At 43.0% G+C, this 25257-nt stretch overlaps 1 protein-coding gene across 2 annotated transcripts in view; it reads left to right on the top strand.

The window, feature by feature from the left end:
* HTT (huntingtin) overlaps window positions 1-25257 on the top strand; it is a 165940-nt gene that overhangs the window by 71125 nt on the left and 69558 nt on the right. For both annotated transcript variants that reach the window (XM_050792246.1, XM_050792247.1), the window contains 8 exons: window positions 1898-1974; window positions 3856-4007; window positions 5088-5290; window positions 9263-9389; window positions 12316-12443; window positions 15523-15633; window positions 24011-24088; window positions 24599-24822. In XM_050792246.1, the coding sequence (XP_050648203.1) occupies window positions 1898-1974; window positions 3856-4007; window positions 5088-5290; window positions 9263-9389; window positions 12316-12443; window positions 15523-15633; window positions 24011-24088; window positions 24599-24822 (1100 nt within the window). The remainder of the gene's footprint in view (window positions 1-1897; window positions 1975-3855; window positions 4008-5087; window positions 5291-9262; window positions 9390-12315; window positions 12444-15522; window positions 15634-24010; window positions 24089-24598; window positions 24823-25257) is intronic.

Raw genomic sequence — 25257 nt, 5'->3', positions numbered from 1 at the left:
GCGGGCGCCTGTAATCCCAGCTACTCGGGAGGCCGAGGCAGGAGAATCACTTGAACGTGGGAGGCGGAGCTTGCAGTGAGCCGAGATCGAGCCACTGCACTCCAGCCTGTGCAACAGAGCGAGACTTTGTTTCCAAAAAAAAAAAAGAGAAAGAAAACTACTGTCACCTGCATTGGTAATGTATCAGAAGTTTAAAATGTCTTGATTATAATTAACTCAGTGACCTGGTAATATATACTAAGGGAAAAATATTTATAATTTACATTTTTTATTTATTTTTATTTTTTGAGACGGAGTTTTGCTTTTGTTGCCCAGGCTGGAGTGCAATGGCACAATCTCAGCTCACCACAACCTCCGCCTCCCGGGTTCAAGCGATTCTCCTGCCTCAGCCTCCCGAGTAGCTGGGGTTACAGGCATGTGCCACCACACCCAGCTAATTTTGTATTTTTAGTAGAGATGGGGTTTCTCCATGTTGGTCAGGCTGGTCTCAAACTCCTGACCTCAGGTGATCCACCCGCCTTGGTCACCCAAAGTGCTGGGATTACAGGCGTGAGCCACCACACCCGTCTTTACATTTTTATAATAATAATTTATGTTGCTGACATTAGAAAAGAACCATAATATCCAAGAATTCAAGAACAATTAAATTATGTACATATGCTAGTGTATAGTGTGATGCTTTGGAGAATTTTTAACAATGTGGAGATATATAATCTGAATTGTAGTATTGAGTGAAAAAAGGCAGAATACAAACCTAGTAGGGGGTATAGTCGGATTTCAGTTAAGAAAAATAATATTTACATATATACATTCCTCACATTGGCAGATAATCACCAAGATAAATTTTGGGATTGTGGATGATTTTTGTGTTCTTTATATTTTTCAGGTATTCTCAAATTTTCTAAAATGAGCAAGTATAACTTTTGTCATCAGAAAAAATAATATGCAAAAGTAATGTTAATTTGTTGGTGACCAGGTTAAACCTTTTTATTTTTATTATTATTTTTTGAGATAGAGTCTCGCTCTGTTGCCCAGGCTGGAATGCAGTGGTGTGATCTTGGCTCACTGCAGCCTCTGCTTCCCGGGTTCAAACGATTCTCCAGCCCCAGCCTCCTGAGTGGCTGGAATTACAGGTGCGGGGCACCACACCTGGCTAATTTTTGTATTTTTAGTAGAGGTGGGGTTTCACCAGGTTGGTCAGGCTGGCCTCGAACTCCTGACCTCGTGATCCACCCTCCTCGGCCTCCCAAAGTACTGGGATTACAGGTGTGAGCCGCTGCACCCAGCCAAACCTTTTTATTTTATTTGACAAAAGAAATACTTGCATGTTATAGAAAACTAAATATTGTTTGGGCTGTCTGCAGTATGGTCTTCTCTTGATTTGTTCAAAATATTGTAAACTTTGATTTGTTCAAAATATTGTAAACTTTGCTTATTTTTTTTGTTCTTCCCTTGATTTGTTCAAAATATTGTAAACTTTGCTTATTTATTTTTATTGTGGCTGACATGTGTCAGACACTGTTGTAGGCCTGGGATGTAAAAACAGGATTCCTGCCCTTACGGTCTCTGGAGGCTGGTCAGGGAGATGATGTGGTCAGCTGGAGCTCCGCTCCTAAGGTTGTGCAGGGGCAGTTGAGAGGCGGAAGGGTGGGACAGCATTTCAAGGTGTGGGCGGCACAGGAGTCTCTCTTCATTGGGATATAATTGCCATTCCAATAACATGTATTTGAGTTGTCTAAAGTAGGAAGTTGTACCATGGTGGGACAGATATCTCGTGGTTATCATACACAGATCTCAGTTCTCATTGTTTGTACTTTTTATAAAGGGTAAAAGGAGATATAATTCAATAAACCTTTGTGGTGTTTGGGTGTGATTTTATTGTTTCTTTGTTCTATAGTTTGGATGCTGTGAAGCTTTGTGTCTTCTTTCCACTGCCTTCCCAGTTTGCATTTGGAGTTTAGGTTGGCACTGTGGGTATGTATTTTCCTCAGTATGTATTAATAGTTGTCTACAACAGTATAATATAAACGTAGTTATTAGGATGCCCTTTTTCTTTCTTTTTAAGTCTTTTATCAGTTTGGCTTTTGCAAAAATATCTGATAGAATACTTGTTTCTGCTGTATTAGTTGTGTGAGACTAGTGACAGGAGCTGTGGGAATTGAATGCCAAATGTTCTTAGGCATTTTTGGGAATTTGAGGGTGTGATCTTCAAGTTCATCTAGGGGAATTTTCATATGCTGGCAAAATACTTTTCTCATTAGCTTGATTCTTTCCAGAATTATTTGCTGCATATTAGAAGTTTAGGAACCTTTTTTCACTTAAATGTGACCTAACATATGAAATGGTGATGATTTAGGAACTACTGTACTTACATTAACAGCTTTTACTTAAAAATGATTTTCCCCCAGTAGATGACCCTACTCACATCTGGGAAATAATTTCAAGTCTTCTCCAGCATTCAGGAATAAGCTTTCATTCTGTGTATCAATTACTGAGAATGATTTTGGTGACTCACATCACATTTGAGAAGTAAACCTGTAGATTTCTTGTGTGTGTCAGTGAATAACCAGCTGACATTTGCTTGAAGTGGATTACATTCTCTGCTCTAGAATGATTGCTTTCCCGCCTTCCTCACATATAGACTGAGCAATTATGGTTTCTAGTCATAGGTCCGGCACTAGACTTGACTTCTGAGCAACTTTGGCATTGGAGTAAAATGTATTAATTTAAAGAAAGCTAAAAATTCATTCAAGTAAACATACAGTTCTAATACTTTTTAAAGTTTAAAATATAGATAGGTTTAAGTGATAAAAAAATATGAGTAGACACCATAATCCTCATTTCTGTATCTGTTCACAAGGGGTTGATATTTATGAGTTCTATTCTCCATACCCATTCTGTGTTCTCTTAATCCTCAGTCAGCACCTCAGGTGGTTGGGATTCAGTTCTTGGTAGTTTGACTTATACTCCCTTTTCTAGGGGATTGAGCCCTGGGTAGTCCTCCTTATATGAGATTGCAATTTGTCTTCCAATAACTTTTACTACAAGATATGGGGTATTAAAGGATACCATTGGGGAACCAAGATAATATTAGTATCAGGAAAACTAACCACGTCAGACCTGCCCCATTGGGTATCAAGTATACTATTTTTCCATAGTAATAAAGAGCTCACCCCAGCCAATTCTCTTTTTTTTTTTTTTTTTTTTTGAGACGGAGTCTTGCTCTGTCACCCAGGCTGGAGTGCAGTGGCCGGATCTCAGCTCACTGCAAGCTCTGCCTCCCGGGTTTACGCCGTTCTCCTGCCTCAGCCTCCCGAGTAGCTGGGACTACAGGCGCCCGCCACCTCGCCCGGCTAGTTTTTTTGTATTTTTTAGTAGAGACGGGGTTTCACCGTGTTAGCCGGGATCGTCTCTCGATCTCCTGGCCTCGTGATCCGCCCGTCTCGGCCTCCCAAAGTGCTGAGATTACAGGCTTGAGCCACCGCGCCCGGCCGCCAATTCTCTTTTATTTTGGGCCTGTTTATTCAATGGCATTAAGATGCCCAAATGTCTGGGTAGCTATCTCATCTCCAATTCAGCAGAACCATTGTCATATGCCCTAGTGGAAGCATTCCTTCATTGGACACTTAGGCCCCAGTACTTTTATTCAGATCTACTACCTGATTTCATTTCTCAAATGATTTTTATGGAGCTTTAATTTATAGGAAAGTTGTTAGTTGATTAACAGTAAAACAGTTTCTGAGCTGGTATAAAACATAATGTGACACGCTTTTCTCTTGGAATTGCAAGAGAAAGGAAGACTGTTGTTTGCTTGAAATTTTTCTATAATTTGACCTTGCAAATGTCTGCTTCCAGAGTGCCTCCACTGAGCGCCTCCGATGAGTCTAGGAAGAGCTGTACCGTTGGGATGGCCACGATGATTCTGACCCTGCTCTCGTCAGCTTGGTTCCCATTGGATCTCTCAGCCCATCAAGATGCTTTGATTTTGGCCGGAAACTTGCTTGCAGGTACTGAGTTGAAGCAGGGACTCCGAGGCTTGGATTTTGATTTCCTTAGGGGGAATGGGGGTGGTGAGCATATGAGGGGAAAATACTAAAAGGTCATCGCCAGTGATGGCTTGTCCCTTTAGTCAAATTTCAGATGTTACCTATATGCACAAACACATGCAGCTGTTCTGTGCTGAGTATTTTAAAGTGGCCTCTTCCCAGTATGGCCCCTCAGTTAACTACAAATAAACTCATTTTGAATTTCATCTTAGTGGGCACCATATGCCAGTACTGCCTCAGGCACTGGGATGGTAAGAAAGTATAAAGTATGGACTCCATTCTCAAGTTGGTTTTAGATTAGAGGGGATACATGTAAACAGAAGTGCAGTGGTCACACAGAGTGGCCATGATCACTCTCCTTGGGCAGATTTATGGGCTGATAGGAAAGGGCACAACAGGGAGAGGGTGCAGCACCGTGGCGATGATAACGGAGGATGTGGCCAGCAAGGAAGACGGAGTCCATTGAAATTGATTTTGGGAGAAGTTGCCAATCTCCATGAAAGAATCGGGACCTGTGTTCTTTGCTTTAGGAGGCTATAGGAGAGTTTCGTGAAAGGGACTAAAAGATGAGTATTTTAATAAGATCATTCAGCCAACTTGAATGTGGGCTGGAGGAGAAGGTAGAGAGACTCAGGAGATTAATGTTGACGCTAAGGCAAGAGATGGGGAGTCTAAACCAAGATAATGGCTTTGGGATTGTAGGGAAGACACTGATCGTAAGAGAATGAAGGAGGCAGAATTGCCAGGCCTGGGTCACCAACTGAACTTCGGTTGTGAAGACCAAGAAACCTGGGATGACTTCACATCCTGGGCAGGTGTGTGGTAGTGACAGTCATGGAAATTGGGAACACAGATTTGTGGGGAAGACATCAGTTTGAGTTTGAGTTTGAGTTTGAGTTTGGCTTATCCGTTGAATATCAGACACAGATGTCTGGCCAACTCTCAACATAGATTAGGGTCTTAAATGACTTCAGTTCCCCAAGCAATTTGTCCTTCCCATACTGTTGGGCTAGAGAGGTAATATCTATGCCCATATCACAGCCAGTGCTCCTAAATCTCTGAGAAGTTCATGGGCCTCTGAAGAAGAAGCCAACCCAGCAGCCACCAAGCAAGAGGAGGTCTGGCCAGCCCTGGGGGACCGGGCCTTGGTGCCCATGGTGGAGCAGCTCTTCTCCCACCTGCTGAAGGTGATCAACATTTGTGCACATGTCCTGGACGACGTGGCTCCTGGACCGGCAATAAAGGTAATGTCCCACTTAGGTGCTGGATTAATATAGCCTTAATGACTGTGGGTTTCCAGACTATCTTTATTTAGTAATCTGTCCCTTCTTTATTCTCTTTTACTTTAAATGAACAAAATTGCTCAGATTGTGACACTAAATTTAACATCAAAATGTGACCATGTGGCCGGGTGCAGTGGCTCATGCCTGTTATTCCAGTACTTTGGGAGACTGAGGTGGGCAGATCACTTGAGGCCAAGAGTTCAAGACCAGCCTGGCCAACATCACAAAACCCCATCTCTACTAAAAATACAAAAAAATTAGTTGGGCGTGGTGGCACATGCCTGTAGTCCCAGCTACTTGGGAGGCTGAGGCAAGAGAATTGCTTGAACCTGAGAGGTGGAGTTTGCAGTGAACCTTGATTGTGCCACTGCATTCCAGCCTGGATGACAGAGTCAGGCTCTGTCTCAAAAGAAAAAAAAAATGTGACCATGTGTTTTACAGCTCCTTTGGTATCATCAGTCACTGTTACCCCTAAGAGGGAAATACCTAGCTTTAGTTTTAGGTTTCCATCATTAGCCAAGAAAGCTCAGAATTGGTTTTCCTGGCTAAAGTACCTCATTGCTGTCTCCTTAAATCTTAGTTAATGGCTACTGTCCTGGCTAGCATAGTTATAGAGCATGTCCATGGTTGTAGAATGTTCTGCCAATCTCAGGGACAGTTTTGCTTTTCTGTGAAGCAATAAAATCAACTTCAAAACAAATGTTAACTGTTTGCACAATGGATTTAAGATAGACCAGTTCACATACTTTTTTTTTTTTTTTGAGACGGAGTTTCACTCTTGTTGCCTAGGCTGGAGTGCAATGGTGCGATCTCAGGTCACTGCAACTTCTGCCTCCTGGGTTCAAACGATTCTCCTGCCTCAGTCTCTAGAGTAGCTGGGATTACAGGCATGCACCACCACACCCAGCTAATTTTTTTGTATTTTTAGTAGAGACGGGGTTTCACCATGTTGGTCAGGCTGGTCTCAAACTCCTGACCTCAAGTGACCTACCCGCCTTGGCCTCCCAAAGCGTTGGGATTACGGGCGTGAGCCACCACGCCCAGCCTAAGATAGACCAGTTCACTTACTGTTATATCTGTTTACTCTCTCTTTGCTGTGTCTTCTACCTTTAAAAATCTCCCCACTAACTTCCCATTCTCCTTTAGCTGCCATCAGTCACTTCCCTTCTCTGCAAACATCTCTGGAGAGTCTCAGCCTCAGCCCACAGAGCTTCCCACTGCTCTGAGGTGGACCTTGTTTGCAAGACTTCTTGGCCCTCTTGGCCTGGACCCTGTCTACTACTTCAGCCATCCTTCCTTAACCATCGCTAGTGGTTTTTGTTGCCACCCTCCATAGCAGCGTTTCCCTTCCAGATCATGTCTTTACATCTCTGGGCACTGCTCTGGTCCTGCCTGCCTTTCCCTCTCTGTACCCTGCAGGCCGCTGCCGCCATCTTGAGTGTCCTCTTCACTTGGCTTTCAGAGGGCCCACAGAGTTTCCCACTGCTCTGAGGTGGACCTTGTTTGCAAGACTTCTTGGCCCTCTTGGATTACTGCACTAGCCTTTTGTTTTGGAAACAGCATTTTTTTTAAAATTTAATTTTATTTTTTTGAGATAGGATGTTACTCTGTTGCCCAGGCTGGAGTGCAGTGTCATGATCGTAGCTCGCTGTGGCCTTGATCTCCCAGGCTCAAGTGATCCTTCTGCCTCAGCCTCCTCAGTAGTTGGGAGTACAGGTGTGCACCACCATGCCCAGCTAGTTTTTTGATTTTTTTTTCTTTTTTCTTTTTTTTTGAGACAGAGTCTCACACTGTCGCCCGGACTGGCACAATCTTGGCTCACTGCAACAACCTCCACCTCCCAGGTTCAGGTGATTCTCCTGCCTCAGCCTCCTGAGTAGTTGGGATTACAGGCGCCTGCCACCACAACTTTTTGTATTTTTAGGAGAGACGGGGTTTCACCATGTTGGCCAGTCTGGTCTCGAACTCCTGACCTCGTGATTCGCCTACCTCAGCCTCCCAAAGTGCTGGGATTACAGGCATGAGCCACTGCTCCCAGCCAGGAAACAGCTTTCTTGAGATAATTCATATAATTCACCCATTTAAAGTATATAATTCATTCTCTTTAGTATGCCCACAGAGTTGTGCAGCCATCACCAGAATCAGTTTTAGAACCCACAAAGGAACTCTGTACCTTCACCCAAAACCTTCCATGCCCCCAGCTGCAGGCAGCCACTGACCTGCCTTCTGTCTCTGTGACTCTGCATCTTCTGGACATTACTGTGGATGGGCTCATACAGTCAGTGAGCTTGTGACTGGTGCCTTCTACCAAGCAGGGTTTTCAGTGCAGTAGCCTTTCTTTCTTTTTTTTTTTTTTAAATTGAGACGGAGCTTCTGCCTCCCAGGTTCAAGCGATTCTCCTGCCTCAGCCTCCCAAGTAGCTGGGACTACAGGCCCATGCCACCATGCCTGGCTAATTTTTTTTTTTTTTTTGTATTTTTAGTAGAGATGGGGTTTCACCATGTTAGCCAGGATGGTCTTGATCTCCTGACCTCATGATCCGCCCACCTCGGCCTGCCAAAATGCTGGAATTACAGGCGTGAACCACCACACCTGGCTAACCTCTCATGTACTGTCTGCGGTTCTTCCCTGATGCCTTCCAGTCCATGCACCCGATTATAGCCCCTCATCCTATTATGGTTTAAGGTGACTGTCTTAGTCACCATGGGTTGCCATAACAAAATACCATAGCCTGGGTGGCTTCAACAACAGAATTTACTTCTCACAGTTCTAGAGGTTAGGAAGTTCAAGATCTAGGACTTTCACCTTGCCCTCACGTGGTGAGGGGGTGAGGGAGCTCTCTGGTGCCTCTTATATGTGGACGCTAATCTCATTCATGAGGGTCTGCCCTCATGCCCCAGTCACCTCTCAAAGGCCCCACCTCCTAATACCATCACCCTGGTAATTAAGTTTCAGTGTATGAATTTGGGGGACTATAGACATTGAAACCATAACAAGCACTTTTCTAAAAGATCAGGGAGTGAGTAAGTACCAGAGCTAGGACCTCAATTCCACCTCTCGGTCATCTTGCCTTCACTCTGCTCCATGATGGCTGCCTCCTAGAGTGATGGGAGCCTCCATGTTTTATATTCTCTCATGTGTTGTGTATTGGAGAGAGTTCAGACTTTATGAATACATCTGGATTTGTTGACTTCTAGCTTTGCTGGTAACCAGCTGTGACCTTGAGTAAATTACTTCATCTCTGAGCCTGTTTCCTCTTTTTGAAAAGGGAGTTTAAAATGCTGTTTTGGGTTGGGCATGGTGGCTCATGCCTGTAATTCCAGCACTTTGGGAGGCTGAGATGGGAGGATCACTTGAGCTTGGAGTTCGAGACCAGCCTGTGCATCATAGTGTAAGATCCTGTCTCCTCAAGAAATTAAAAAATTAACTGGGTGAGGTAACGTGTGCCTGTGGGCCCATCTACTCTGGAGGCTGAGGTGGGAGGATTGCTTGAGCCTGGGAGGTTGAGGCTGCAGTGAACTATGATTGCGCCCCATCCCGGGTGGCGAGTGAGACCCTATCTCAAAAAAAAGAAAAAAAAAATGCTGCTTTGCACCCCTTTCTCATGTCATGGTGTCATGGCTAACATCGAATGCCCTGGTTGCTGTTGGAGGGCGTGGGCCTAGGGGCTCCCTGAGGACTCCTTCCATCTTCAATTCGTTCTCTGTGTACCTGTTAGCAAGTTGTGGGCCAGTCCCTGCCATGTACCATTGTGTGGGTAAAAGTAAATAAAATGTGTACAGTGTCTGAACTGTACATATAGGGGTCCAAGAACAAAATGAATGACATGGGTTAGCTCTTTCTAATAAATGGTAAAACCAAATATTCTAATTTTCAGTTTTGTTATACTTCCATCACATGTTTTTGTTTTTTGTTTTTGTTTTTCTATTTTAGGCAGCCTTGCCTTCTCTAACAAACCCCCCTTCTCTAAGTCCCATCCGACGAAAGGGGAAGGAGAAAGAACCAGGAGAACAAGCATCTGTACCGTTGAGTCCCAAGAAAGGCAGTGAGGCCAGTGCAGGTAGGAAACAGTGTGGGGAAGGGAGGGACAGGAGTGCAGCATCTGTCATGTGGCAACATAGGATTTAAGTAACTTGGTGTTTTAGAGAAATATAATACACATCAGTAAAGTGAGAGAAGGTTTCTCCAGGTGCGGTTCAAGATATTAGAAACTAATGACTAATATACACAGACCACCTTTTGGTCTGAAGCATCTCTAAGTGCCACCTGCTGACACGCAGCCCCTGCAGCCTCCAGGCTTCCAGCCGCAGCACGGAGCCTCACTCTCCTGCGCTTCCCTGGTTGCAGGTGACGGCTGGAGAGGCCTCCTGATTTTCAGTAAGGGAAGTGGTGTAGATGCTTAGGAATAGATACAGTGAGTGAAAAAATGGATTCTGATAGGTCAAAATTTCTGATTGGAAATGGAATATTTACATTTGGAAGAACTAAAGGAGAGATAAAGTGGGGATAAAGTCATCTGAGTTGGAGGAGCTTAAACCATGCACAAGTTTGGAGGACCTTTTTTTAACCCATGAAAAGGCCAGAACAGAAGGGGCTAGGATTTAGTTGTGACTGCGGTTTTTCGAATTCCCATCCATACTGCTCTTGGAGGGCAGTGGCAGGGGCAGGAGAGGAGCCTGGCAAAGCATGAAGTGACTGCTGCTGCCTCTGCTATCTGGGTCTCCTGGCTGCCTGTCTGTACAGTCTCCCTCCAAACCCATTCTCACGCTGTCTCTTGGTGCCCAGGGGCCAGTGATGGTTCTCCCGTTTGTTTTGTGTATATAGCATTTATATCAAGGCTATTTATTTATTTAGAGACAGAGTCTTGCTCTGTCGCCCAGGCTGGAGTGTAGTGGTGCAATCTCGGCTCATTGCAAGCTCCGCCTCCCAGGTTCAAGCAATTCTCTTGCCTCAGCCTCCCAAGTAGCTGGGACTACAGGTGTGCACCACTACACCTGGCTAATTTTTTGTATTTTTTTTTAGTAGAGACAGGGTTTCACCATGTTGGCCAGGATGGTCTTGATCTCCTGACCTTGTGATCCACCAACCTCAGCCTCTCAAAGTGCTGGAATTACAGGCATGAGCCACTGCACCTGGCCTATTTATTTATTTTTAATTGACAAAATTGTATATATCTGTAGTATACAACATGATGTTTGAAATATGTATACATTGGCCAGGCGCAGTGGCTCACACCTGTAATCCCAGCACTTTGGGAGGCCGAGGTGGGCAGATCATGAGGTCAGGAGTTTGAGACCAACCTGGCCAGCATGGTGAAACCCCGTCTCTACTAAAAATACCAAAAAAAAAAGTGAGCTGGGCCATGGTGGTGTGCGCCGGTAGTCCCAGCTACTTGGGAGGCTGAACCAAGAGAATTGCTTGAACCCAGCAGGTGGAGGTTTCAGTGAGCTAAGTTCATGCCATTGCACTCCAGCCTGGGTGACACAGGGACACTCTGTCTCAAAAAAAAAAAAAGAAATACATATGCATTGTGGAATGGCTAATTAACCTATGCATCACCTCACATACCATTGTTTTGTGGTGAGAACACTTAAAATCTACTCTTTCAGTGATTTTTCTGCATCTGGTACGTTGGTAGTAACTGCAGTCACCATGCTGTACAGTAGATCTCTTGAACTCATTCCTCCTGTCTATGAAATTTCGTATCTTTGACCAACACATTAAAGGATTTTTTTCTTGAGACAGAGTCTTGCTTCTTCACCCAGCCTGGAGTGCAATGGCACGATCTCATCTTTGCCTCCCAGGTTCAAGCGATTCTCCTGCCTCAGCCTCCCAAGTAGCTGGGATTACAGGCACGTGCTACCACACCCGGCTAATTTTTGTATTTTTAGTAGAGATGGAGTTTCACCATATTGGCCAGGCTGGTCTTGAACTCCTGACCTCAAGTGATCCACCTGCCTTGGCCTCCCAAAGTGCTGGGATTACAGGTGTGAGTCACTGCACCTGGCCTAGAGCGTTTTAAAAGATGCTCTTTTCTAAGGTTTGACTGTAGTACAGGAGGAAGATTTACCTGTTGAAAAACCTCAGCCTTTACAAGTGTAAAATTATCAGTATATGACTGTCATCTTTCTGATGAATTAAATAAACTAAGGACTCCAAGTCAAAAGTCTTCAAACTGGAGTAGAATAGTTGTATATAGTGCTTGGCACTTTAATATTTAGTATCGGTTTAATGATAATGTTTGTGCCCTTACTGTCTTTAAAACATTTTTACGTCATCCCTGTTTGATTACTTGGTGTGCTCATGAAGTTGTTGGCCACTAGGGAATCTTAGGCTCAGAGAGGTTCTGGAATTGGTCAGTGGTCCTTGAATTAGCCGCTCCTATGATTCTCTAACTGATTTCTCAAAAAGCAAACAAGCAACCACAGCAAAACAGCTGTGCACACCACTCTTCTTATTTTGTTATTGTTTTAGTACTTAGGCCGTACTTACGTTTGTTAGTCAGTTTCTCATTACTTCTAGTTAATCAAAAGATCAGAGGCAATATTTGAGTATTTTCGTACTAGAATGCTTTAAAAAAAGTCATTATTGGCCGGGCGCGGTGGCTCAAGCCTGTAATCCCAGCACTTTGGGAGGCCGAGACGGGTGGATCACGAGGTCAGGAGATCGAGACCATCCTGGCGAACACGGTGAAACCCCGTCTCTACTAAAAAATACAAAAAACTAGCCGGGCGAGATGGCGGGCGCCTGTAGTCCCAGTTACTTGGGAGGCTGAGGCAGGAGAATGGCGTAAACCCGGGAGGCGGAGCTTGCAGTGGGCTGAGATCCGGCCACTGCACTCCAGCCCGGGCGACAGAGCGAGACTCCGTCTCAAAAAAAAAAAAAAAAAAAAAAAAAAAAAAAAGTCATTATTTCCAGTAATCTCTTTAAAACTTGGCAAGTTATTTTGATCTAAAAGTTTATCTTTTGTGTGCACATTTTTAAAGCTTCTAGACAATCTGATACCTCAGGTCCTGTTACAACAAGTAAATCCTCATCACTGGGGAGTTTCTATCATCTTCCTTCATACCTCAAACTGCATGATGTCCTGAAAGCTACGCACGCTAACTACAAGGTATGGGCCTCTGCATCTTTTGAAAATATATATGCCCACATACTTATGTCTAATGGATCGTTGATGTTTTTCTTACGATTTGTAGGACGTATAAGCCCTTTGAGATATGAGTTACAATTCGTGTTTTCAAGTTTGTCTTTCAGCTTTGTTTATGATAGCATCTATCATACAGGTGTTTTGGATTTTCATATTGTTTGTACTCACAGCTAAGATTGATTACAGTGAGAGAGCTAGGATGTGCAGCCAGGTTATTGGGGGAAGTGGCCTCGGTGGAGTCTGGAGGGATCTGTGTACAGGCTTCCTTCCCTCCTGTGAGGCTCACACAAAAATACAGCAACCTGCTGGTCCTGCAGGTCCCCTCTGCCTAACATGAGCCACAATTCCAGACTCACAGAAGAAAAGCAGGCGTTCAGCATAAACCATGTGTTTCAAATAGTCTGGGCGTTGTGAGCCACTTGTTATCAGCTAGGGAAAGTTTTTATGTCAGTGTAAGGAACTGTTGACCAGATAACCCCAAGAGCCGGCCTTTCTGTCTAGGGATGTTTTAGTTTTCTAGTTCATTTTTTTTTTTTTTTTAACTTTAAAATTTTCTATTCATCTGCAATTTGTTAGATATGAAGTACGCATCTAATTTAATTTTGGTTTTGGTTGTCCCCAATGCTGTTTACAGAAGAATTTTTTTGCACTAATTGGCTTAAGTTACTTACATTCTCATAGTTCTCTAGTTTCATTTGTCATTTTGTTATATCAATCTGTCTGTCTGCTCATCTATTAGAAGCATCCTTTTTTTCCTGTTTTAGACAGTCTCGCTCTGTCCCCAGGCTGGAGTGCAGTGGTGCAACCATGCCTCACTGCAGTCTCAACCTCCAGGGCTCAAGTGATCCTCCCACCTCAGCTCCTGGGTACCTGGGACTACAGGCATGTGCCACCATAGCCAGCTACTTTTTACATTTTTTGTAGAGACAGGGTCTCCCTAAGTTGCCTGGGCTGGTCTCAAGTTCCTGGCTTAAGTAATCCTTCCTCCTCGGCCTCCCAAAGTGCTGGGATTACAGGCGTGAGCAACTGCACCTGGCTAGAAGTATACTTCTTAGTTATTATAGCTTCATGGTATTTATGATGGGATCAGTTCTCCTGTTCTTTAGAATTTTCTGGATATTCTTCTTTGTTGATTTTGGGATGTGAACAATAGAATCAACTTCTACTTGTAGGTTAATTTAGGGAGAACTTATACCTCAGATGTTAAGTTACCCTGTCCAGAATGTGGGATGCTTTCCTATTTGTTCAAAACGTTTTAAATTACCTCAGAAGCACATGAAATTTAAAGGATTTTTAAAAAAACTTTAAAGATTATTTCACATAGCTCTTGCACATTTCTTGGTAAATGAATCCTCAGGTATTCTTCTGTTTTTGTTACTAATAGATACTTCTCATGGTTGTTTTTTTTTTTTTTTTTTTCCTGAAAATCATTTGTCAAACTTATGTGGCTTCTTTTCTGAAGGATGTTTGATAATTTTGGAAGATATAAAAGTCTTCATATTTTACAAGGTTTGGAGTCTCTTTAAGCTGCGTGGTTCTCACGTCAGCTCCCAAAGCAGAAGATGGCATGTCGAAAAATGCCATAGAGAAGCTACTTCTTTTCCACCTGTTTTCAGCTCATATCATCTTGAATTTCGGGGCACCTTTCTATGCTCCTAGTGCTTGCTGTCTGTTTATTATTTTCCTTCCTGAATATCCTGAACTCCAGCATGTTCTGCTGTAATTCTGGCCTCCCTGGCGTCTTGGACTCCTGTTTCCTTTGCTCTGTCATCCCCGCGGTCAGCTCCTGCTGCGCAGCTTCTCAGCTGAACTGTTTGGAGTGGCTGGCAGGTCTTGCTGGATCTTTGAGTATTGCCTCTGGTTTCCTTGGTTCCTTCTGCTGAGTTGCTCAGCGTCTCCACTCCCCATTTCTCGTGTGGCCCTTCCTGCTCTCCTCTGATTCCTTTTGTCTTCCCTGGTTTCTTGCTTTGGTTTTCAGTCTCCGCAGAACTTTTGCCACTCTTCTGAAAACCCGGAGGCTTTTTCATCTTAATTCTCATTTCATGACCTCTTTTCCCTTATTTGAGAGGTAGACCTTCCCATGGTGAGCTTCTCTTTCCAGAATTCCATGCCTTCTTTTCCCTCCCACTTACCTGTTGTCCAGGAGAGGTCAGATTGCTGTGCGCATTGGAGAAGAACCCTTTCTTCCCTGGGCTCTTCATTTCACATGACATCACCACATCACCTCATCCCTTGGACCCTCAGTGGTGGCACTGCTGGATTTTTCTTTCCTTTGGCTGGCCTTGGGGCACACCCAGGTTGACCCTAGCTTAGTCATGGTATTTAGATCCACTCACATTTTCAGTTTCTGTGTCTGTCTCTTGCCTGCTTCTGACTTTGCCCAGAGAAAGCTTTTTCACAAGGGTTCTTAGATTTACGAGCACCTTCTTTCCTGAGGCAGTGTTTTTGCCAATATTTATTTTCCTAGTCAGTCTCGCCTTACCTTTCTTGTTATACATGATGTCTTTGGTCCTGACCCATTCTCTGAGTCTGTAAAATAGAATTGCTGTATAATTTAATTACATGAAATCCTTTAGAATCTTAATACATCTTACACCAGGTGTAACATTTTATGATATCCAAATTGAACAACCCTGTGTGAATTTGACAGTGATTTCTCCCAGGGATCCTAATGTATAAGGAATAGGACTTTGTATTTTCTATTTTTTGATATACCACATACCAGATACTGATCATGATGGGCATTTAACCCTTTTTTTCTCATTAGGAAAGAAAGTTAGGAATTACATCTTTCAGTAGTGCCAGTGTGACCTGAAAGATGCCTTTGAAAGAGTAGTTTTTGTATAGCTATCTGAAAGGAATTTCTTTCCAAGATATTTTCCCAGTGCTGACAACAAACACGCAGACACGCCCTACAAGGTCAATGTACAGCGCCGCACAGTGGAGGCATCTGCCGCAGCCGTTAATGTTTGTATCTTTGGTTGTACTTTATGAGATCTTGACGGGGCCAGTAACCGTGTGTTCTCTCCTTCACCTTCTCAAGGTCACCTTGGATCTTCAGAACAGCACGGAAAAATTTGGAGGGTTTCTTCGCTCAGCCTTGGACGTTCTCTCTCAGATTCTAGAGCTGGCCACACTGCAGGACATTGGGAAGGTCTGTGTCTTGTTTTGACGTGCGTCCTCTGGGCTGAGTTCATCTAGGATGGAGTCCGGTTCTCCAGGGTGCCTCCGGGAGACTCCTCCCTGCGCCACGGACTTGCATCACAGGACCCGAGTCTGACTCTGCCTTAGCCATGAAGTTTGGGGGGAAGGTTCTATTTGTATTCTGTTTTTGTCTGTTATCACGTATTAGCTTAGACCCAGTTTAGTTTAGAAAATTAGTGGGTTTAAAAATGTGTTTATAGAGTCCTTTATTTCTTAATTTGACCTTTTCAAGTGGAAAGGGGCAAAACAGACAGATGAGGGGGCGGGGCGGGAGGTGTGACTTGCTCTTTTGTGCCTGAGGAAGTAACAGAGCTGGGGTTGACAGTTATATTCTCTGGTTTTATGTCCAGGAATTTCCCCTGCCGCACACCTAGTTGATAGCGAAAATGTTCAAAACTATGGGAAAGTTAGAATGCTGTGGTAAACACTCTATTATGTACACACAACCCAGCTTCTGCAGTTGTTTGCGTTTGGCTACGTTTCCTTTCTATGTATATAGCCATCTCTCCATTTACCAGTACATCTTACTTTATAATGCATTTTAAAAGGAGTGACAGATGCCTCCCTCCACCAAATGTGTGTCTTCACGTGAAATACAGTATGTCTGATGCACTTCATTTGTTCTTATGTCTTTGAATCTTTTTATCTGGACATGGACACAAGGTTACCTAGTTTTAATCGTTACGTATGTTAGTGCTTCTTCTCTGTTATTCCTCATGTTTTTCCCATATATCTATTTAGTGTGCGCAGTTGTCATTTTTAATGGCTATCTAGTGTCCTGCTGTGTTGATACTCCATCGTTCCCTTAGAGTAAAACTTGTTGAGACTTCAGTAATGTCACCTGCTCAGTGAGACTTTCCTGGCCATCCTTTCAAAACTTGCTTCTCTCTGTACTCTCTTTTCCTGTTCATTTTTCTCTTTGACCCATAGCATCGTCTAACAGTCAACCTTAAAATAAATAAATAAATAAATAAAGACTTCAGAGAAATGTCCAAATACATGGAGTCAGTTTGGGAATGAGAAATGAGGATTATAATCTGGGATGCATGGCATGTCCGGCTGCCAGTGCCTCTGGTGAAGGAAGGGGAAGGGGAAGCTGTTATTGTCAGAAAGGGAGAGAATCACATAGGCTCCCTGGAAGCAGAGTTCGTTGGCTCCAGAGGCTGAAAGCCAGAGTTGTCGTCATTCACTGGTGGAATTGTAGGCACTGGGCAGGTGTTCAGTTGAGAGTATTTTAACTGAATTGCTGCAGTCCTCCAGAATGGCTAGTGATAAATCTGGTCATAGAAACATGTATTCACGTGGAACATGCAAGCCATGCACAGCAGATATGTACAGGATGTACGGGAAGGGTTTCTTCTAGGGTTGTTGGAAAGTCTTTGGAAACAGCTCTAACCTGGGGCACATAAGCATGAACCCCATCTCCCTTTGTGCTTTCCTAGTCCAATTTTGTCTGGGTCTGACAAAGTGATTTGATCCCTCTATCTGCAACTTTCACAAAACATACTATTTATTTATTTTACTTCCTTGTCTTTTCAGTGCCTATAGCAGTGCCTGGAAGATTGTGGAATTTAGTGAACATTTGTTGAATGAATAGATGTTCTTGTTAAAAATGAGTTTTAGTGTCTCATTTATCTTACATCCACACTGTGGTGGAGCCATATTAGCCCATTTGACACCATAACTGGAAGCTGAAAGATGTGACATTCTTGGGGCCAGATAAGTCAGTGGCAGAGCCTGAGTTAAGTCTCATAGATTTTCTTTTTTCTTTTTCTTTTTTGGTGGCTAGCTTTGGTTTTATTTTTTTTTATTTATTTATTTTTATTATACTTTAAGTTCTGGGTTACATGTGCAGAACGTGCAGTTTTGTTATATAGGTATACATGTGCCATGATGGTTTGCTGCACCCATCAACCTGTCACCTACATTAGGTATTTCTCCTAATGTTATCCCTTCCCTAGTCCCCTCACCCCGATGGGCCCCGGTATGTGATGTTCCCCTCCCTGTGTCCATGTGCTCTCATTGTTCAACTCCCACTTGTGAGTGACAACATGCAGTGTTTGGTTTTCTGATCTTGTGATAGTTTGCTGAGAATGATGGTTTCTGGCTTCATCCATGTCCCTGCAAAGGACATTAACTCATCCTTTTTTATGGCTGTATAGTATTGCATGGTGTATATGTGCCACATTTCTTAATCCAGTCTATCATCGATGGACATTTGGGTTGGTTCCAAGTCTTTGCTGTTGGGACTAGTGCCACAATAAACATACGTGTGCATTTGTCTTTATTGTAGAATGATTTATAATCCTTTGGGTATATGCCCAGTAATGGGATTGCTGGGTCAAATGGTATTTCTAGTTCTAGATCTTTGAGGAATTGCCACACTATCTTCCACAATGGTTGAACTAATTTACACTCCCACCAACAGTGTAAAAGTGTTCCTATTTTTCCACAACCTCTCCAGCATCTGTTGTTTCATTAATTTTTAATGATCGCCATTCTAGCTGGTGTGAGATGGTATCTCATTGTGATTTTGATTTGCATTTCTGTAATGAACAGTGACGATGAGCATTTATTCATATGTCTGTTGACTGCATAAGTGTCTTCTTTTGAGAAGTGTCTGTTCATATCCTTTGTCCATTTTTAGATGGGGTTGTTTGCTTTTTTTTTTTTTTGTAAATTTGTTTAAGTTCTTTGTAGATTCTGGATATTAGCCCTTTGTCAGATGGTTAGATTGCAAAAATTTTCTCCCATTCTGTAAGTTGCCTGTTTACTCTGATGATAGTTTCTTTTGCTGTGCAGAAGCTCTTTAGTTTAATTAGATCCCATTTGTCAATTTTGGCTTTTGTTGCCATTGCTTTTGGTGTTTTAGACATTAAGTCTTTGCCCATGCCTATGGCCTGAATGTTATTGCCCAGGTTTTCTTCTAGGATTTTTATAGTCCTAGGTCTTATGTTTAAGTCTTTGATCCATCTTGAGTTGATTTTTGTATAAGGTGTAAGGAAGGGGTCCAGTTTCAGTTTTCAGCATGTGGCTAGCCAGTTTTCCCAACACTATTTATTAAATAGGGAATCTTTTCCCCATTGCTTATGTGTGTCAGATTTGTCAAAGATCAGATGCTGGTAGATGTGTGGTGTTATTTCTGAAGCCTCTGTTCTGTTCCATTGGTCTATATATCTGTTTTGGTACCATGCTGTTTTGGTTACTGTAGCCTTGTAGTATAGTTTGAAGTCAGGTAGCGTGATGCCTCCAGCTTTGTTCTTCTTGCCCAGGATTGTCTTGGCTATGCAGGCTCTTTTTTGGTTCCATATGAAGTTTAAAGTAGTTTTTTCCAATTCTGTGAAGAAAGTCAGTGGTAGCTTGATGGGGATAGCATTGAATCTATAAATTACTTTGGGTAGTAAGGCCATTTTCACAATATTGGTTCTTCCTATCCATGAACATGGAATGTTTTTCCATTTGTTTGTGTCCTCTCTTATTTCCTTGAGCAGTGGTTTGTAGTTCTCCTTGAAGAGGTCCTTCACATCTCTTATAAGTTGTATTCCCAGGTATTTTATTCTCTTAGTAGCAATTGTGAATGGGAGTTCACTCATGATTTGGCACAATCTCAGCCCACTGCAACCTTTGCCTCCTGGGTTCAAGGAATTCTCCTGCCTCAGCCTCCAGAGCAGCTGGGATTACAGGCACCTGCCACCATACCTGGCTAATTTTTTGTATTTTTAGTGGAAACGGGGTTTTACCACATTGGCCGGGCTAGTCTCGAACTCCTGACCTCGTGATCCACCCATCTCAGCCTCCCAGAGTGCTGGGATTACAGGCTTCAGCAACTGCGCCCAGCCAGATTTTCAGATCTCCCTCTCTTTGTCCTAAACCACTGTGCTTAATAAGAAGTCTTTAGTGGCCAGCAGTCTCCATGTGTAACACATTGTAGCAAAATGGAAAATATTACATGTTTTAAATTTGAGTGTGAGATATACTGAAATAAAAATCATCTAAATGAGATTCTTTAAATAATAAGATTTTCTTTTTTGTATGTGGGGTTTTTTTTAACATTATTATTATGACTGTCATATATAGAAATGGCTGTTTTCAACTACAGTCAGTGAATGTATCAAATGCTGCCTTATCCAAATAATAAAAGTAAGTGATTAACAAGTCAAAATTTAGTGAAGATTGATGTTAGTTGATCTTTATATTCCTGAATTAGCCACATGGTTGTGTGTGTGTATATATGTTTAAAGGTACATATAGATAATAAGCTCATCTCTGAAAATTTTTACATTTGGCATAAGAATAACTGGATAATTAAGCATCTTATTCTCTGGCCTGTGTCTTTACAGTTAAAGGTAGATTTACTCACCTCTCCTTTTTTGTTTTTCTCAGTTCATCTTTTTTGCTATTTCATGACGGAGGCCCATTTTACCTTTCTCGTATATCCTTTTGTTTGTACTTTGGAAGCCTCACCTGCTTAATTGTTGAGTTTTTAATCTGTGGTCTTTTAGAGGAGGATGTGTAGGGTAGAAGCTTTCACAGGTTCTTCTTTGCACTTGGCCCTTGACTGTTTTGAGGAATCTCCCTCACTAACTCACAGCATAGCAAGGTTTGAGATCTCTTCTGCCACAAAGCAGTTCCCAGGCAGCTGGAAAGATATGCAGATGCTCAGATTGTCAGGCCAGCCTTGAGATATACAAACTACTGAGCCTTATCTGTGACCTTGCTTAGGTGAAGGCATCAGAGCCCCTGCACCGACATGTGTAGGCCTCTGGATGTGTGCGGGGCTGGGTGTTGGGGTCTGAGCACAAGTGTAGCTGGAGAGGTGAGCTTGTTGTGGTGACGGGTATGAGCAAGTTTTCTTCAGACTTCTGTGAGTTTACCTCGTTCCAGGATTTAAAGGCACAGAGACCTTAGAATTAAAATAGAATCATTTTCTTTTTCTAAATAGCAACACTAGGAATAAAAAAATAATAATTCCACATTCTTTACAGGTAATGTTTTGTTTTTCTTGTCTTCTAATCCTTATTTATTCCATACTTATTTTTATACGTATTTGAAATGTATTATGTGTTGGAGTTTTCTTTTTGCATTATATTATACACGGTTTTTCATGTAACTCCTTACTGTTCCATTTTATATGTTTTGTCTGGTTTATTTTAAGACTTTATCAGCAAATCGGGAAACTGTCTCTACAAAAACAAAAACAAAAGCAAAAATAGTTGGCCACAGTGGCATGCGTCTGTGGTCCCAGCTACTCGGGGCTGAGGTGGGAGGATTGCCTGAGCCCGGGAGGTTGAGGCTGCAGACAACCATGGTCATGTCACTGCACTCCAGCGTGGGTGACAGACTTTATACTGTCTATTTGGGGTGATTTGGTAATGATATGCCCTGATGTAGTTTTTTTATATCTTGTGTTTCTTGTGCCTGGGTTTATTGAGCTTGGGTCTGTGGCTTCATAGTATTTTTAAAGTTTGGAAAATTTTAGGGCATTATTTCCCCAAAGATTTTTTTCTGCCCTGTTCCCCTCCTTTTTTTCCTCTCTTAAAGGGGCTGTGATTTCCTGAATGATTGCTTAGTGTTGTCCCATAGCTTATTGATGCTCTTTTCAGTGTTTTTTGTGTTTTCTGTTTTCTATAGTTTCTATTATTGTGTTTGCAAGTTCTCTAATCTTTTCTTCTACGGTGTCTAATGTGTTGTTTATCTGTTAATCTATTTTTAATCCTGTCCAGTATTTTTTTTTTTTTTTTTTGAAACAGTCTCACTCTGTTGCCCATGCTGGAGTTTAGTGGTACAATCTCAGCTCACTGCAACCTCCACCTCCCAGGCTCAAGCAATTGTTCTGCCTCAGCCTCCCAAGTAGCTGGGACTACAGGCACGTGCCACCACACCTAGCTAATTTTTGTATTTTTATTAGAGATGGGGTTTCCCCATGTTGGCCAGACTGGCCTTGAACTCTGATCTCAGGTGATTCATCCACCTCAGCCTCCCAAAGTGCTGGGATTATAGGCATGAGCTACCTTGACTGGCCCCTGTTCAGTGTATATCACTAATTGTGTTTTTATCTATATAAGTTTGATTTAGGTCTTTTAAAAATTTCTCCCTGTGTCTCTACTTAGCTTTGTGAACACAGTTGTAATAACTGTTTTAATGTCTTTCTCTGCTAGTTCTAAGATCTTCTAACAACTTCCTGGTTCTCGGTGTTTTTGATTGGTCTATTGATGCTCCTTGTTGTGGATTGTGCTTTCCTGCCTCTTTGCATCGCTGCCAATTTTTGGTTGGATGCCCAACGCTGTGAATTTTACTTTGCTGGATGCTAGACATTTTTGTGTTCACAGAGATCTTCTTGAGTTTTGCTCTGAGGTTAGTTGAGTTACATGTAGATGGTTTACTCTTTTGGGTCTTGCTTTATAATGAGTACTCTACCTAATGAACCAGAAAGTTCGGGTTTTCCAGTCTGCCTGCTGAGAACGGTGACTGTTTCTAGCCCTATGTGAGTGCCCGAGCGCCGCTCCCTCTGATCCTTTCCGATGCTTCCCTCTGTGGCCTCAGGGAGTTTCCTCACACACACAGTTCTGCTGAGTACTCGAGGGGGACCTTCCCCGATCTCCAAGGCTCTCTCTGTCTTGTTCTCTCTTCTCTGGTGCTCTGTCCTATAAACTGTGGCTATCTTGGTCTCCTTAGATTCTCAGCACCTCTTCAATTCAGAGGGTTGCCTGTCCCTCCTCCTTGTGCCACAGCCTAGGAACTCTCTTAAAGAAGTGAGGTGGGGCAGCTGTGGGGCTCACTTTGTCTCTCGTCTCCCAGGGATCACTGTCCTTCATGGCTGATGTCCAGTGTCTTAAGGACTCTGGATTTTGTCTGTTTTGTTTTTTGGTTGGCTTTGTTTGTTTCAAACAGGAGGGTAAACCCAGTTCCTCACTCTCATTGTGCTCAGTACTGGAAGTCTCGCTCTGTTATATTGGATATTAGTATTTGTAGCAGAGCCCTGGTTCCCTGGTACTTGGGGAGCTCTTGAAAGGCCAGAAACAGCATGCTTTCTCACCTTTCCCAGGGCTTCCGTTTCTGGTGCACACAAAGCATTCCATACACATTTGTTAAAGTTCTTTGTTAGACAAATAGTGATTCACAGGCTCTATTTGTAATTTTTTCAGTAAGCATGTATTAGATATCTGCTGGGAGCTAGTAGAAACAAAAAGTGACATGTGACAAATTCAATTCTGACAAGAACAACCTTAAACATTTAGAATATAATTTGAGTAAATCAGAATTTTAAAAATGTGTGGCCCTTGAATATTTGAAACCAACAAGAATCTATTGCTTATTAGTAGAGGATGTTTTGTTGAACAAGTGGAGAGAGAGGCATTCTCAGTCTAACTGGTGTTGACTTTTAGCAGCTGTTGGAAACCGGTTCATGATTAGCCAGGCAGTGGTGAAACAGGCTGTGCATTCTGAATGCCTAGATTGGTGGCACTCTTCGAGTTAGCATCTTCTTCTTTCTTCTTTTTTTTGAGATGGACTTTCACTCTTGTTGCCCAGGTAACAACTCCAGTGCAATGGTGCCATCTCGGCTCACTGCAACCTCTGCCTCCCTGGTTCACGCGATTCTCCTGCCTCAGCCTCCCAAGTAGCTGGGATTACAGGTGTGCGCCACCATGCCTGACTAATTTTGTGTTTTTAGTAGAGATGGGGTTTCACTATATTGGTCAGACTGGTCTTGAACTCCTGACCTCAAGTGATCCACCTGCCTCGACCTCCCAAAATGCTGGGATTACAGGTGTGAACCACTGCTCCCAGCCCCTTCCTGATTCTTGTAAAGGACATTGGGTGCTGTACATCTTGTTATAGATGTTGATAAAAATTCTTGTGAGAATAGTAACGTTAAGGTAGTTGTTTGGTCATTTTTGCCTATCACTATAAGATAATTCTAGGACTGATTTGTGGTAAATCACACATTGCTGTATCATAGTTGTGTTCACTGAACATATTCAGGGGCTCTACAGATGCAGGGCTCTTAGCTGCTTTGCGCACTTCTGAATTCCTGCCCTGAGAACAGGACTGGATACCTAGTAGACGATAGGTATTTGATAACAGTTTAATGAATTAATGAGTGAATGAACAGATACGTAGGTATGTGAAAGAATGGTTGTAATGTATGTAACTTGGATTTCAAGACTTACTCTGTTCAAATAAGAAATGGAAAACTTTCCTCTGATTTTGCTCTACTATTTACACTCTTTAAATGGAAGTTATCTTGTACCTTTGATTTCTGTCTAGGATTCGTACAATAATGGGTCATCTCTGAGTCACTTACGGTCTCACTGTTCTTTCCACAGTGTGTTGAGGAGATCCTAGGATACCTGAAATCCTGCTTTAGTCGAGAACCAATGATGGCAACTGTTTGTGTTCAACAAGTAAGAGCTTCATTCTTTTCCTATTCTGTTAAGACTTTCAGGTATGACGACAAAATGCTGCTACTCCTTAAGAAGCAGGTGCTGGTGGCGTAATCAGCTGGGAGGATTGTGGGGTCCAGCATAGCACTTTTCGGCTCATTCCATGATTGAGCCAAGAGGCCGACCTTCCCGTCATTCCCCAGGAGGACGAGGTCTGTCATTGTGGAGAGCAAAGGACATCAGAAGCTCCCCTGCATCCTCACTCGTTAACTTCCAGTCCCTCGGGGTTTTTGTTTAGCGTGCTCAATCTCATTTAGAATTGCAAGGAAACCCAAAACTCTTATTTAAGGTACAAACAGCACTTCATACAATATCTCGCCGAGGTAATAATAGTGATTCACAGGAAGAATTTCACATTGTGAATCTTTGCTAACGTATCCAGTTATTTACAGATGGATTTGATATTTGTGTGGGAGATTCTTAAAGTGTTGTTCATGCCACGTTGTTTGTGCTTCAATTTTTTCACTATAGTTGTTGAAGACTCTCTTTGGGACAAACTTGGCCTCCCAGTTTGACGGCTTATCATCCAACCCCAGCAAGTCACAAGGCCGAGCACAGCGCCTTGGCTCCTCCAGTGTGAGGCCAGGCTTGTACCACTACTGCTTCATGGCCCCGTACACCCACTTCACCCAGGCCCTCGCTGACGCCAGCCTGAGGAACATGGTGCAGGCGGAGCAGGAGCACGACACCTCGGGGTAACAGTTGTGGCAAGAATGCTGTCGTTGGTGGAAGCACAAAAGAGCAAGCAGGAAATACTTTGTAAAAGAATAAAAACGAAAAATGTTAGCCAACATCTTCTAATAGTCTGCTGTATTCAAAGAACTCTAGGAAATATGGTTGATGCAAAGATGATTTAAGGCATAGCCCGGCCTTTCAAGAAGTGTGTGGCCAGTGAGTGAGATGGGCTTGGGACTTACACATCTCAGAGGTGGGGGTAGAGGAGGAGGAACACTGAGTGGGCTGAGAAGCAGCCAGCTTTCATTGCCAAAGTGTGTCAGCAAACCAGAAGGCAGTTCATAATGTCCCCACCCGTTCAAAGCACAGGCCCTGTAGAGTGGTGTGGCATGTGTTGGTGGCACTTTTCAGGCCTGTAACAAGGATGAAAGAACAGCTTCATTGCAGCACAGTAG

The sequence above is a fragment of the Macaca thibetana genome, chromosome 5 (assembly GCF_024542745.1).
Source record: "Macaca thibetana thibetana isolate TM-01 chromosome 5, ASM2454274v1, whole genome shotgun sequence".
NCBI lineage: Eukaryota > Metazoa > Chordata > Mammalia > Primates > Cercopithecidae > Macaca > Macaca thibetana.
The sequence above is the reverse complement of the archived record's forward strand: the minus strand, read 5'-3'. Positions and strand labels throughout refer to the sequence as shown.